The sequence below is a fragment of the Drosophila virilis genome, chromosome 2 (genome assembly GCF_030788295.1).
Source record: "Drosophila virilis strain 15010-1051.87 chromosome 2, Dvir_AGI_RSII-ME, whole genome shotgun sequence".
Lineage (NCBI taxonomy): Eukaryota > Metazoa > Arthropoda > Insecta > Diptera > Drosophilidae > Drosophila > Drosophila virilis.
The window spans coordinates 4,940,114-4,952,275 of NC_091544.1; the positions used below are offsets into that span (position 1 = coordinate 4,940,114).

A 12,162-nucleotide genomic window follows, 5' to 3' on the forward strand; every position below is an offset into this window, starting at 1 on the left:
GCCCAGCAGAAGAAGAAGAAGAAGAAGCAGCAGCAGCAGCAGCAACAATCTTTGGCAGAGATGTGCTCTGATAAGAGTTGGACTGCGTGAACTTTGAACTCGAGCTCGGTCAGCGGCAAACATTAGAGCTGCCCTCTCGAACATTTTGGCAATGAACTTTAACCGCAGCGTCTTGGGGGAGGGGAGGGGATGGGGGAGGAGGCGTGGCTTGGCTAAGACGAAGCGTCTGTTAATTCATTTATTCAAATATTGTTTATTTGCCTCGCCGTCGTTTGATATTTGGGTTGTCTTCGCATCAACGCGTCAGCAGCTGAGTTGCTTTCACATTTCTTATCACACTCACACACTCACACACACACACACACGCATACACACTCACGTGTGCATGCCCTGCTCGTAATTAGGGACCGCGTGCATGCAGCCTTAAAATCAGGCCACGCGTTTTCTTTTCAACTTGCATGATTAAGTTTAGTTGTTGCATTTACATTTGCCTGCTCTTTCTCACCTCTGCCTTATCAGCTGTGGAAGCTAGCAATGTCTGCCACGCAAAAAGTTAAAAGCCAAATTTGCTGACGCAGTGCTGTCTGTCAGTTTTTCTCGAGATAAACGTTAGCAGCTGAGCGTCGACTGTGCGCCGACTAGCAGATGCCCTGTAATGTGCATCGAGACCCAAACTAACAGACCCTTAAATAACTGCTAGGCTTCAAAACCGAACGATCTATGTTAAATATTTAAATACATGTTTCTGGAAAATTTCTTTACTGTTCTCAGAAATATGTAATATGTATTTTACCACCTACACAAAATAGTTTTGTGTCATAGTATGTGTGTGTTTTTGGAGAATAAAGTGTGCAAATGTGGTTACATGCACGTATGTATGTGTGCGTTTATTTTCTCATGTATGTATGTTTGTGTGCGTTTATTGTCTCTCCCACGCTTGGGCCGCAAACAGACACAAATGACTAAATGAATCATGAGCATGAATAATAACGGTTAATTATGCGTATGTGTGTGTGTGTGTGTGTGTGTGTGTGAGGGTTATTTCATAAATAAATTTGCACTTAATAAATTAAGAGAATGTTGCTAAGCGCAACAGGCTTACAGCATGGCTGCAGCTGAAGGTTAACAGGAACAAAAGCGGTGGCGGGGGCGCTGGGCAGCAGTGGGGGGGAACTGGCTACCATGAAACAAGGAAGTCATGAAACAAAGAGAGGCGCAGACAAAGCAACAACATCACAACAGCAAAAACAGCCGTCAGACAGCAACTGCGGCATTAAAATTTAATTTTAATCGCCAAAAAGAACAAACAGTAACAGTAACAGCAGCAGCAGCAACAGCAGAGAGAGAGAAAGAGAGAGAGCGAGCGAGCGGGATTGAGGGGGCAGGCAAGCCTATCCATTGACTACACAGACACTCCCCAGCACAGCGTACAATACAAACAAACATATGTATGTACATGCATAAATCCATGCATATGTCTGTACATATGTGCATACATAATGGATATAATAGCGTGCAGACAAATAAATTTTGAAGCAGGCAACGCTGCCTGCCTGCCGTACGGCAACTGCATGCATGCCATGCACATACATACATACATACATATGTATAAAGAAAATTTAATAAACACAAAATACAAAACAGCGCAGGCAGGCAGCAAGATCTGCAGAGGCAGCAACAAAGCAGGCACATACACATTAAAACCTGCATACATGTGCACACATGCTAGGCTGAAGATTTGTAAAGCAAAGGGAGGCGATCGGCAAGCAAGAACAAGCACAGCAACAGCAACGGCCACAACAACAACCAGGCGAACAGGTCGGCATCAGGTAAACATGCAACAGCAACAGTAACAGCAGCAACAGGAAGTCTAAGCAAGAGCAGGACAGCGTGAACGATAAGATTAAATATATGATAAATATCGATAAATGAGCAGCAGGGCAGGCAGGAAAGAAAACTACTACGAAACTAGTCAAAACAAAAGGCGAACAAAAGCAGGTAAAACAACAAAGCGACAAATACAGGCACAGAAACATTGCTGTTGTTATTGATGCTGTCCGTATGTGTGTGTGTGTGTGCGTGTGTGGGGGCGCGACGACCGAAAAAGCAACTGTAAAAAAGCAACTGCAAGAACCTGCTAAAACTGTAGGACCACAACAACAACAACAACAACGCGACAAAGTAATGGTAAATATTGTCAGAGGCAAAGGCAAAGCGCCGCCAACGTTGAAAAATAAAAAGAAGAGATTCATAGAGATAGAACGCGAAGAAGCGAGCGAGAGAGAGAGAGAGAGAGAGAGTGCTACGTATGCAGTTATTTATGCAGGCACAGAAAGAGTTGGAGGCAGAGCGCTGTCAGTGTTGCCAGTGTGTTCTGCTATTTTGGAGTGCCCAACAGATGAGAAAACATAAAACCGTGTAGAAAATCAAAATGCAGACAAAACAGAAACGAAGCTAGTGTGGTTGTTGTTGTTGTTGTGACGTCAGGGCGCATGCGTTAGGCTGATGCCGCGTTGGGCTATTCATCGTTGTTGCTGTTATTGTTGTTTGTGCTTTTACATTTGGATTTTTTGGAAAACGCAGACAAAAATTTATGCGACGCCGCTTGTCAACACTGTTGGTGGTGGCTGCACTCGAGGGGGTGTGTTTTTTCTGTTGTTGTTGTTGTTGTTGTTGTTGTTGTTGTTGTCAGCATTGGGGGTTGTTGTTGGAGCAATAACTGTGCTCACATAAAGCAAAAGGAAACAACGGAAAGTCATGCTAACAATGTGAATGCAGACTGCGACGCAGTTAAAAGCAACCCTACAACCAGCACCCCTCCCCCCCTCACCATACCCCACCACCCGCCTCCTAACTCGTGCTAAGCAATTAACAATAATAAATTGCGTTATAATTCGTCTTTATCAGCGCCAGTCGTAAGTTCAATAGACCCTGGTCAATGAATCAAAAAGAATATTCTAAAAATAAGCATGTCTACGAGAGGCGGTCGCTAATTTCTTAGCCAATTGCAAATGGGTTAATGAACTGCAGCGTGTGCTTGATAAGCAAATGCATCCACATTGTACTTGTACATACATATGTACACATGTATGTTATCATATGTACGTATGTGTGTCTGTACTTACCGTTTGACCATTTTGTTGGTTACCCCAGAGTTGTTTTCCTGCTGCGTTCCAATATCAACGGATTTATTATAATCCAGTTTTGAGGTGAAGATTTTGATGCGACGGAAATCAATTTTGGCGATGTCTGCTTAAACCTTTTTAGATTTTAATAAAATTTTATGATTACAATTATTTACGCTTATTCATTTGGATTTATTTATTTAACGCGAAGGAATTTAGCCAGAAATATTTGTGTGTTTTTTTTTTTTTTTGCTTTCGCAGGAACAGCCCCACTGCGGGAGTCCAATTGGACTCGTATAAGACTTAACGGCAACGCAAAAGCAAAGCGCAAACGAAAACAAGCGTATGCCATAAAATTTATAGCAAAACAAAACGCATTGTAAACAAAAATGAAAATTTGTATAGAATTCAATTCTACAATGCTGCACAGTACACATACACATACATACATATATATTGTTATATTATGTATGTGCACGTTTTATATGGCTTAATCATGCAGTTTGTGGCAATAACAATAAAAACAACGTTTGCGTTTTGCGCTTTGGTTTCCGTTTTCGGCACTTTACGTATGTTTGTTTGTATTTTTCTCTGCAACACTTCAAGGGCTTTGCAGCAAAAGCCACAACAACAATTATTGATTCACTGTTATTTGCAATTGCTTTGGCCAAAATCAAGCACAAAATCAACACGCGCAATTGTTGTAGATGAATGCACTTTTGTATTTTACGCGTTTGGCTTTTCGTTTTCTTTGCGCTCAGTCAGCCCAACAATGGCAACAACAACACCAACAAAAACTAATAATTCCACACACAACACCTACACACACGCACACATGCATACGCAAGCACACACACACACACACATACATGTATGTACGTACGCCTCTAGCAAACTGGTGAATATGATTTTATGAGCACACAGTGTATTTTTACCTTTTTGAAAAACAATTTATTAAGCAACTTGTATTGCAAACCAGCTACGTATTTTCTAAGGTTTTTACACTTTGATTCACTTGTCGCAGTTAAACTTTTGCTGCATTTCGCGAGCTTGCTGTTGACATGCATTCGCGCCTAACTGATGGTATGCCTAGTGCGCACAAATTCAAAATGAATAACATCAATTGAGAATTGCAATTCGAACGTTCAATTAAAATAACTTTGCCCGTTTCAAAAATATCTGAAATTTGTTTGTTATCAAAGCGGTCTCCGTGCGAACGCGACGCGCTGTTGTTGCGTTTTGTACACCGAAACGAGGGATGTTGGCTTTATGTCGATATATCGATTTCTGAGAACATGCTAGATAATTGGGCTGTCCGATACATAAGCTATCGATATTGCCAGCAGCAAATTATAAAGCGTATTTATATCTTTTTTAAATATTGCGCTTAGCATCGAACTTAAATTTAAATATTTTCTATTTTATTATAATTAATAAATCTGTATATATAAGCTTAACGAATCTAAAAGATTTTATCGATGTCGACTGTTGTCGCATTACTCAAATGGTACTTTAACTGGCCATAATACTTATGTTAAATATCGATAAGTCGAACCCTTTTAAACATCGATTTCGAACATGAAGCATTTGAATTTAAATTAGGCATATACCTATGTATACACTATATAATTTTCGTAGAATATACAAAATCTATAAATTGCCTATTTATTAATTCAAATATGAGGCGAATGATGTAGCTACGAAATCTGTCAGTGAAGCTGACCCCAAAATTTGAACGGGATTCGTTGGAAACAATTTACAATTGAAGAGTAATAAAACAACGAATGGCATATTATGTGTTAACAGTTTACTTCCCCCAATTGATGCAGTAGAGACAACAGCCACCAACTCGACCTTATGAATAAGAAACTTAAAAAGTAGAACGCGTTGCAATTTGTGCGCCGGTTTCGCTTAGTTGTTAATTGAAATCGCCGCTTTTGCCGTCGCAGGCCACAATCTTAACCTTGTCGACCTTAACGAATTCGTGCACTTCCCGGAACTCGACATCGTTGAGCATCAGGGTCCAGACGTTGTCGCAGAAGCGATAGGTGTTCAGTTTTCCCGCTTTGAATGTAACGCGAGCTTTAACCCTCTGATTAAGGGCGTTGTTAATGCTCTTGTCAAACTGCAGCAGCACCTTAAATGCCAATGCGGGCGTTATTTGTCCATACTGCAAATATGTTTAAAGTTAATCTGACGTCAAAATCGACATTTTACATAAATAGCAAATGAAGTAACAAAAGGGGGCACAGCAAATGCAAGCCAATTTAACAATTGTTGACGATGTGAAAATGCAAAAATTTGACAAGACTTCGCCTGAGTCTGCGACGCAGCTGCTGCTGCGGCCTGTTGGGAATTCGTTTTGTATCGGGCACGTAGCTTACCTGAATTAGTTCGTCCAGGCTCTCCTGTAGTGTATTGCCAAGCGTAGTGTTGCGATATAATTGATAAGACATGTTTGAGTCGCTAAATTCTGGAAATTAAAAACTTATTTTATTGAGCAGCCAAAATGTATTGTAGCGATGTCAGTAAATGGCTATACTAAAATATTGTATCGATAGCTTAGATATTACGATATGCGATATATGAAACTAGCTCGATATATCGATATATTTTATGCGATGCATTGTCAAATGCTGGCATTAACAATTTCTAACAATTTTAATACGCTTATCAAATTGTATTTTATTTATGTCTATTTTCGAATATACATAAATATACCCATAGATAGGTAATTAAAACGATAAGTTTGGGAACATACAAATTAAAACTCGATAAGAGTAAGTCAAATATGAAGTTACGTATCAATTAGCTTTCAAGCGCGCTGTGCTGCTGGCAACAATAGCTGCCAGCTATAGCTCACACGTACGAAGTGGGCGGCGCTTATCCTTTTTGCTACCCTTGGAGGATACTTTGAAGCGGAAGTTGACTGAGGGTTGCACTGCAGCTGCAACCAATCAGCGCAACGCGTTGTTTGCTTCAGGTGTGGCGCCAATATTTTTTTATTAACCACAATTTTAAGCACCTTCTTGTCGATTTTAATGCGGCACATAATTTGTGACGCGCAAGATAAGCGCAAACGCTTGACCAAGACAAGCGACCGGTCAGTTTCGAAGTCGGAAGTAACGCCAGTTTCAGTCACTCGTCGATTATCCAAGTGTTAAGTTTAGCCGGTGCTCGATCCGTGCGCCCAAAATGCTGCAGCAAAACCCATCATCGCCGCTCCATGCGGAACAGTTTATCAAATCTTCGAATTCCACGCCGACAGCGACACCCGCACCCGCATCCGCAACCGCAACCGCACCCATACACACGGTGCTTGCGACGCCGCAGCGTCCGTCATCTCCGCGCCAATTCTTCGAGCGTCTTTACGGGCATCTCGAGACGCGGACGCACAACAGTGAGAGCGGCGACATTGATGTGGGCACACACGCCGAGACGCCCTACCAGAGCGACGGAGGCAGCGCATCCTCGCCGGACATTTCGATAAGTGATGAGCGCGTCTCATTAGTCAGTTTTCCGTCATATGAATTGCATGCGCCTACGCCGGATTACAGCGCGTACGGCGCCATTGCGAACGCAACTTTACCGCCGGCTCTATCATTTCCGGCCTTTTCGGCTGATCCGCATATTAACGCCGGATTTTCAGCATTTTGTGAGTACATCCGAGCGAGATTAAACACAAAAATCGACCTACAACTCATTTTACAAATATTTAATACGTATCCAACTATTTTAGTTCCAGTAAAGATTGAGAAAGAGTTAGTGAAAAGTTTTTTATAGAATATTTAGAGCGGAATAGAGATATTTGCAGATCTGGAGTGGACATAGCATATATATTAATTATTGTGGGATTCTTTATAATCGCATATAAAAGCACTCTAAGTTCATAATATGAAAGCTTTTGTGTTTTGATCAAAACGTTTTAGGCAAAAGTAAATCTAATGTAAAGAGTTTGGTTGGAATACTTGGAAAGAGTCCTTGTTCCTAGAATCTCATCTATATAGCAGTTATATAATATGAAAGTCTGTATAATGAAAAACCTGATTGCAGCTATATGATAAGCTTGTCCCATGTTCATAGAAATTTCCCTATGAGGATCATAATGGAACTACTAGAACTATCAAGTTACTCTAATATAAAAAAAGGTTTCCAACTTTTCGATCAAACTTTCCTATAGCAGCTATATGATATGGCTAGCCGATGTTGATAAGATTTTGCATACATATAGGGCACGTTCTTAAACTTATAAATGCCAAGTTAAGGTAGGATATCTTCTGCTTTTGGTCCGATAGTTCCTATGGCAACTGTATAATATAGTGGTCCGATCCGCCCAGTTCCGACGGAGAGGCAAGTTCGCATAGAAACAGACGGACCGACTTGGCTGTTGGCACTGATCAGGAATATATATACTTTATGGGGTCGAAGTTATAATACCCTCTATAATACCCTACATAACAAGGAATAAAAAAACTTTCTGAATACGATCCGCTCATCCCAATGAAATGAAAGATGTTAAAAAGATTAACTTGGATCTTAAATGATAGAAAAACAACGGTCGTAGCTTTAAGATTTGGTACATTACCCAAAAGCAGTCAAAAATACTTCTAAGGGTGACCCAGAAAATAAGTTTAATTAAAGAAAAAGGGGGAGACTCCAGTTTAACACTTAACCATTATCTAGCCATATTTTATAAATGAAATTTTGGCTATTTTTAGTAGAATCGAACATTTTCATTCGGATATTATAGGGTATTTAATTATTAAAAAACGGCTTTAGATAGATTTGGGAAATTAATTGCCTTAATTGAACCTGGAATATTTTTTATATACAGCCGATTTTCAACTCACCAACTGTGTTGTATAGTGTATTTATATGGTCGAGCGAAACGTCAAGCATATCAATAGACAAGACACCTTCGATGACATGTCATTAAGCTTGTCTTGCAAGCTGACGCCAGGGCATGGATGGGATTGCCGCCTATTCCCTTAACATGTCCGATTGATTGTTGTCGATATAGATGTTGTTCCTTTCAGATCAGTAAAAGTTAATTGGGTTATGGCATAATCGAATTTTGCTAATGTATTTGAATACAATTTGGTGCTACAGTTTGGATTATTTGGGTTTCTTTTTCGCCTCCTCTGCGCTGTCTCGCAGCTGTTTCAAGTTGCGCAGCTCCATGCTCAAAAACATACGCAAATTGGGATCTTTGATCTTGGCCAGAACAATCTCACGGGCACGCTCATCGTTGTCCCCCAGCAGCTTGGCCACAGTCTGCGCGTACTCCACCCAGACGCAATTGGGGCAACCGGACATGCAGCAGGTGGTGGGTTCCGGGGGCAACTGTCGGTTTGCCAGACATTAGACGAGCTATGTTTCTCCATTTGCAACACTTACCACAATATCCGAGGCGTCTTTGTTCGCCAGATGTCTGGCCTGGAAGGCTGCGGCTAATTGGATTGTCGCCCGGCCAAGCAGGCAGCGCTGGCAGCCGAAGCACAGAGGAGCACGCATTCTGATTGGATCTGTAATATGGTCAGAAATGGGCAAATGTTAAATGCAACGGGATTTTCACACGCTGGCGCATGCAGGTGCAAGAGTTTAACGAAAGTAGGAGCAAAAAAAAAATTAGTTCCGCAGGAACTGCGTAAAAAGTAGCCAGGCTATTAAATATCCTGGCACTTGTCGGCAAATCCTTGATGAAAAAAAAAAAAGTATGCAAAAGCAAAGAAAAGAAATGCTAAAGAAAACCGAAAAGTCGAGAGAGAAAGGGCTTTAAGAAGAAGAAAGCAAAAAAAAAAACAAGAAATTAACAAAATATTAAAACGCATTCAGCCGTAAAAATTTCCATTTACTTGCGGTAATCTCGCTTAAAGGTCGCGCGGGAGAAAAGGTACGCAAATTAAGAATGGACAATGCCAGAAGAAGATTGATAAGGGAGAGATGATATTACAGGGCACATCGCGATTAATTGGCACCCCCAATAAATATGCCACTTTGAGAGTTAGCTAAAAAAAAAGGAAGAAGCAGAAGAGTAGTAGAAAAAAACGCATTGCTAAAAAATTAACATTGTAATTGAGCTTAACAGGAAACCTAAAAAACACACACACACACACACACACAAAGGACACTTGTCGTATCGAATTTCACACGTGATTTAAAAAAAATATATATGTATATGTATATGTATGTGCATATAAGCCGAAAGCAGAGCTTAAGGCTCTTGTGAGTTAGTCAGGCGGCGGGTAATCAGGCGAGAACTAGAGATTAGCAACCCCTACCCCCGCACTACCCCCGCTCTACCACCACACTCACACAAAAAGTCGCGCACTAGCGGAAACTTTACAGCTTCGCAAGAGGCAAGGCAGCAGAGAGTGCGAGTGTCAGAGCGAGAGAGAGAGAGAGAGAGCGTGGAGAGTGGAGAGACGGACTGGAACAATTAAGCGGTAATCAGCGTACGCGAACAGACAATGGGAGTTGAGTACGCATCGTGTGAGCGGGCGTGGCTGAATATTGTTCGCTCGAATGACGTCTACGTCACAGCGCAATGCAAACAAATATTCATTAGGATTGCGCTACAACGAAGTGCACATGCCCTTACAAACGAATTGATCAAACTGTTGTCGATACTCTCTTCGCTTAAAGCGCTGCGATTCTTATTTTCAAAATTTACAAAAAATATTTACAAAATATTTGTAAAATTCCATTAAAATGAATCATTTCGAATACATTTTAATATTTGTACATTATTGTCTTTTGCTGCGGCTCTAATTTTCGAAGTCTACAAGCCACTAAAATCTTTTTTTGTATTCAATTGAATTAATTATATATGTTTAATTATGTTCTTTGGGATCCTCATTTTCGAAAGATACAAAATACTAAAACATTTGTTGTATTAAATCAAAATTCATTGTTTTTTGTTTTTGTAATATGTATTAAATTACCTATTGTTGTGAAAAATTGAAGTACGACTCGACGTTTCGATAGATATTAAAAAATGTTTAGGACAAAATAAAATTAAAAATGTTAATATGAGCATATTGAAAATTCGCTCTAAAGAAACCTTCGACCTAAACAAATGCTTCATTGAAACCAAATATGTTGTAGATTTTTTTTCTAAGTCAACGTAATATATATATTTTTTTTATATGTTTTTATATATTTTGACGAAAGTTTTCAAGCTGAAATTGTCCCGAAATTGAATACAACCAATGGCCTCAAAAAAACATTTATTTTAAAATAGTTTTTATTATTTGAATATATAAAATGTATTCTCCATTTATTTCTTAAGCAAAAAGTGAGGAATAAATTATTAGCAAACTTGTATGCGAAATTAAAAATGGCAAACCGTATGGAAAAACTAATAATACCCTTTCAAGAAGTGTATAGTTATGATGACTGTTCGCCGCATAACAAAAATAACAAAGGGAGGATGGGAGACAGCTGTTGGTATTGTTGAAAGTTTCCCGGCTCAGATTGCCCAAAGTATGAATTGCTGGGACGCAGGATGGGAGTGGAGAGGGGGGTAAAGGGGGCACGGCACTGATGGACAGTCTAGGAACACGTGTAAAATGCATTTTAATGTGCGCCATAAACGCGATCACAAACATCGCTTAGCAGTAGAAAAGGGGCGGGGTGGGCAACAGCCTGGTTAATTATTTGTTTAACTTGTTCGCACGCAAGGACAGTAAGCCGTACGCTGATATATGTGCACGTGCAGGCGGGTCTGAGGGTAATTTGATGGTTTATTAATGTGGCATTTGGTACGCTCTAACATCTCCATTGTGTGTGCGTGATATGCCCAATGATATGCCTAATCTTAAGCCATTGTTGTTGTGGTCTATGCAACAATTTGATGATGTGCTCTCGATTTGGCAGTGGCTCGACGTCGCCGCAAGGAGGGACGCCAGAGACGGCAGCGCACCACGTTCAGCACGGAGCAAACACTGCGACTGGAGGTGGAGTTCCATCGGAACGAGTATATATCGAGAAGTCGTCGCTTTGAGCTGGCCGAGACGCTGCGCTTGTCGGAGACACAAATCAAAATCTGGTTTCAAAATCGTCGCGCCAAGGATAAACGCATCGAGAAGGCGCAAATCGATCAGCATTACAGGTAAGCCAACAGAGTGGAGTAGGAGTAGCAATTCAGGGAAATGTCACAAATATAATTGATGTACTCCCATTAAATTAACACGAAATTAATTTAACGACATTTACGGCCCAATTAGACAAATGTCTGCGCGTCCGGCTTTGGGTTTCGGGCTCGGGCTCGAGCTCGGGCTCGGTTACTGTTCGACATTTTTTATGTAATGCACGATACTATCAATTTGCAGGAACTTTGTCGTGGCCAATGGTTTTATGAGCACAATTATGGGCCAGACGAGTTACGCGACGTCTGCGCCGGCGACCAGCTCTGCGGCAGCGACGGCGGCGGCCATGCTAGGCAGCAGCTACTATGCAGCGACGCCGGCGCTGCTGCCGTCAACGCTCGTAAATAATGCGCGTCGTGCGGATGTTAATTATGTTGACATTGAGGCACAACACCAACAACAACAACAACACCACCACCAAGTGCATCCTGACCAACAGCAGCAGCAGCAGCAGCAGCAGCAGCGACGCAGCCGTTTTGTGCCTCCGCCAACGCTTATTAATTCGTGTTAAGTGAATTCTTGTTTTAAGCTGATTTAAATGCGTCAAATAAACTAAGTTAAATGAAACAAAACGTTTTTAGCTTTTAAATAGTCAAAACTTGCATCACTGACGGCTGCTTATAACTATCTATGACAACAGTTTAATTGGCGGTCTAACGCGCACTGTGACACTTACCTTAGTTCACTGCATTTGTTGTTGCAGCAACTGCTGGGTTTTTTTTGTTTTGGTTTTTGTTTTTAATCCAACTGAGCTCTTAATTTAGTTAAATATTATACAATTTGACTAAACAACGTAATAATAACAATAACAAACCAGGGCTGCCAAAGGTCTGTGCGTCAAAATAATATATCGAAGGCAAGCAACTTATCGATAGTCAGGTAGTACG

General features: G+C 40.8%; 4 protein-coding genes across 4 annotated transcripts in view; 1 reads left to right on the forward strand and 3 right to left on the reverse strand.

The window, feature by feature from the left end:
• Positions 1-4,379, reverse strand: part of Pli (E3 ubiquitin-protein ligase pellino) — a 31,187-nt gene extending 26,808 nt beyond the window's left edge. The window contains exons 1-2 of the mRNA XM_002054766.4: positions 4,061-4,379; positions 3,126-3,259 (exon numbers count right to left, since the gene is read on the reverse strand). Coding sequence (XP_002054802.1) covers positions 3,126-3,136 — 11 coding nt within the window. The 5' untranslated portion in view covers positions 3,137-3,259; positions 4,061-4,379. The remainder of the gene's footprint in view (positions 1-3,125; positions 3,260-4,060) is intronic.
• Positions 4,380-4,915: 536 nt separating this feature from the next.
• TfIIA-S (general transcription factor IIA subunit 2) lies at positions 4,916-5,672 on the reverse strand. The gene is made up of 2 exons (XM_032439123.2): positions 5,510-5,672; positions 4,916-5,295 (listed from the first exon to the last, which is right to left on the reverse strand). The coding sequence occupies exons 1-2, from the start codon at positions 5,579-5,581 to the stop codon at positions 5,044-5,046; spliced, it is 324 nt and encodes a 107-aa protein (XP_032295014.1). The 5' UTR covers positions 5,582-5,672; the 3' UTR covers positions 4,916-5,043.
• A 102-nt stretch (positions 5,673-5,774) lies between these two features.
• On the forward strand, positions 5,775-11,938 carry ro (transcription factor rough). Its single transcript, XM_032439124.2, has 3 exons — positions 5,775-6,780; positions 11,004-11,238; positions 11,459-11,938. Exons 1-3 carry the CDS (start codon positions 6,321-6,323, stop codon positions 11,784-11,786), a joined length of 1,023 nt encoding a protein of 340 aa, XP_032295015.1. The 5' UTR covers positions 5,775-6,320; the 3' UTR covers positions 11,787-11,938.
• Positions 8,182-12,106, reverse strand: LOC6630226 (oxidoreductase-like domain-containing protein 1). The gene is made up of 3 exons (XM_002054764.4): positions 11,952-12,106; positions 8,523-8,650; positions 8,182-8,468 (listed from the first exon to the last, which is right to left on the reverse strand). Exons 2-3 carry the CDS (start codon positions 8,637-8,639, stop codon positions 8,241-8,243), a joined length of 345 nt encoding a protein of 114 aa, XP_002054800.1. The 5' UTR covers positions 8,640-8,650; positions 11,952-12,106; the 3' UTR covers positions 8,182-8,240.
• Between the last annotated feature and the right edge of the window lie 56 nt (positions 12,107-12,162).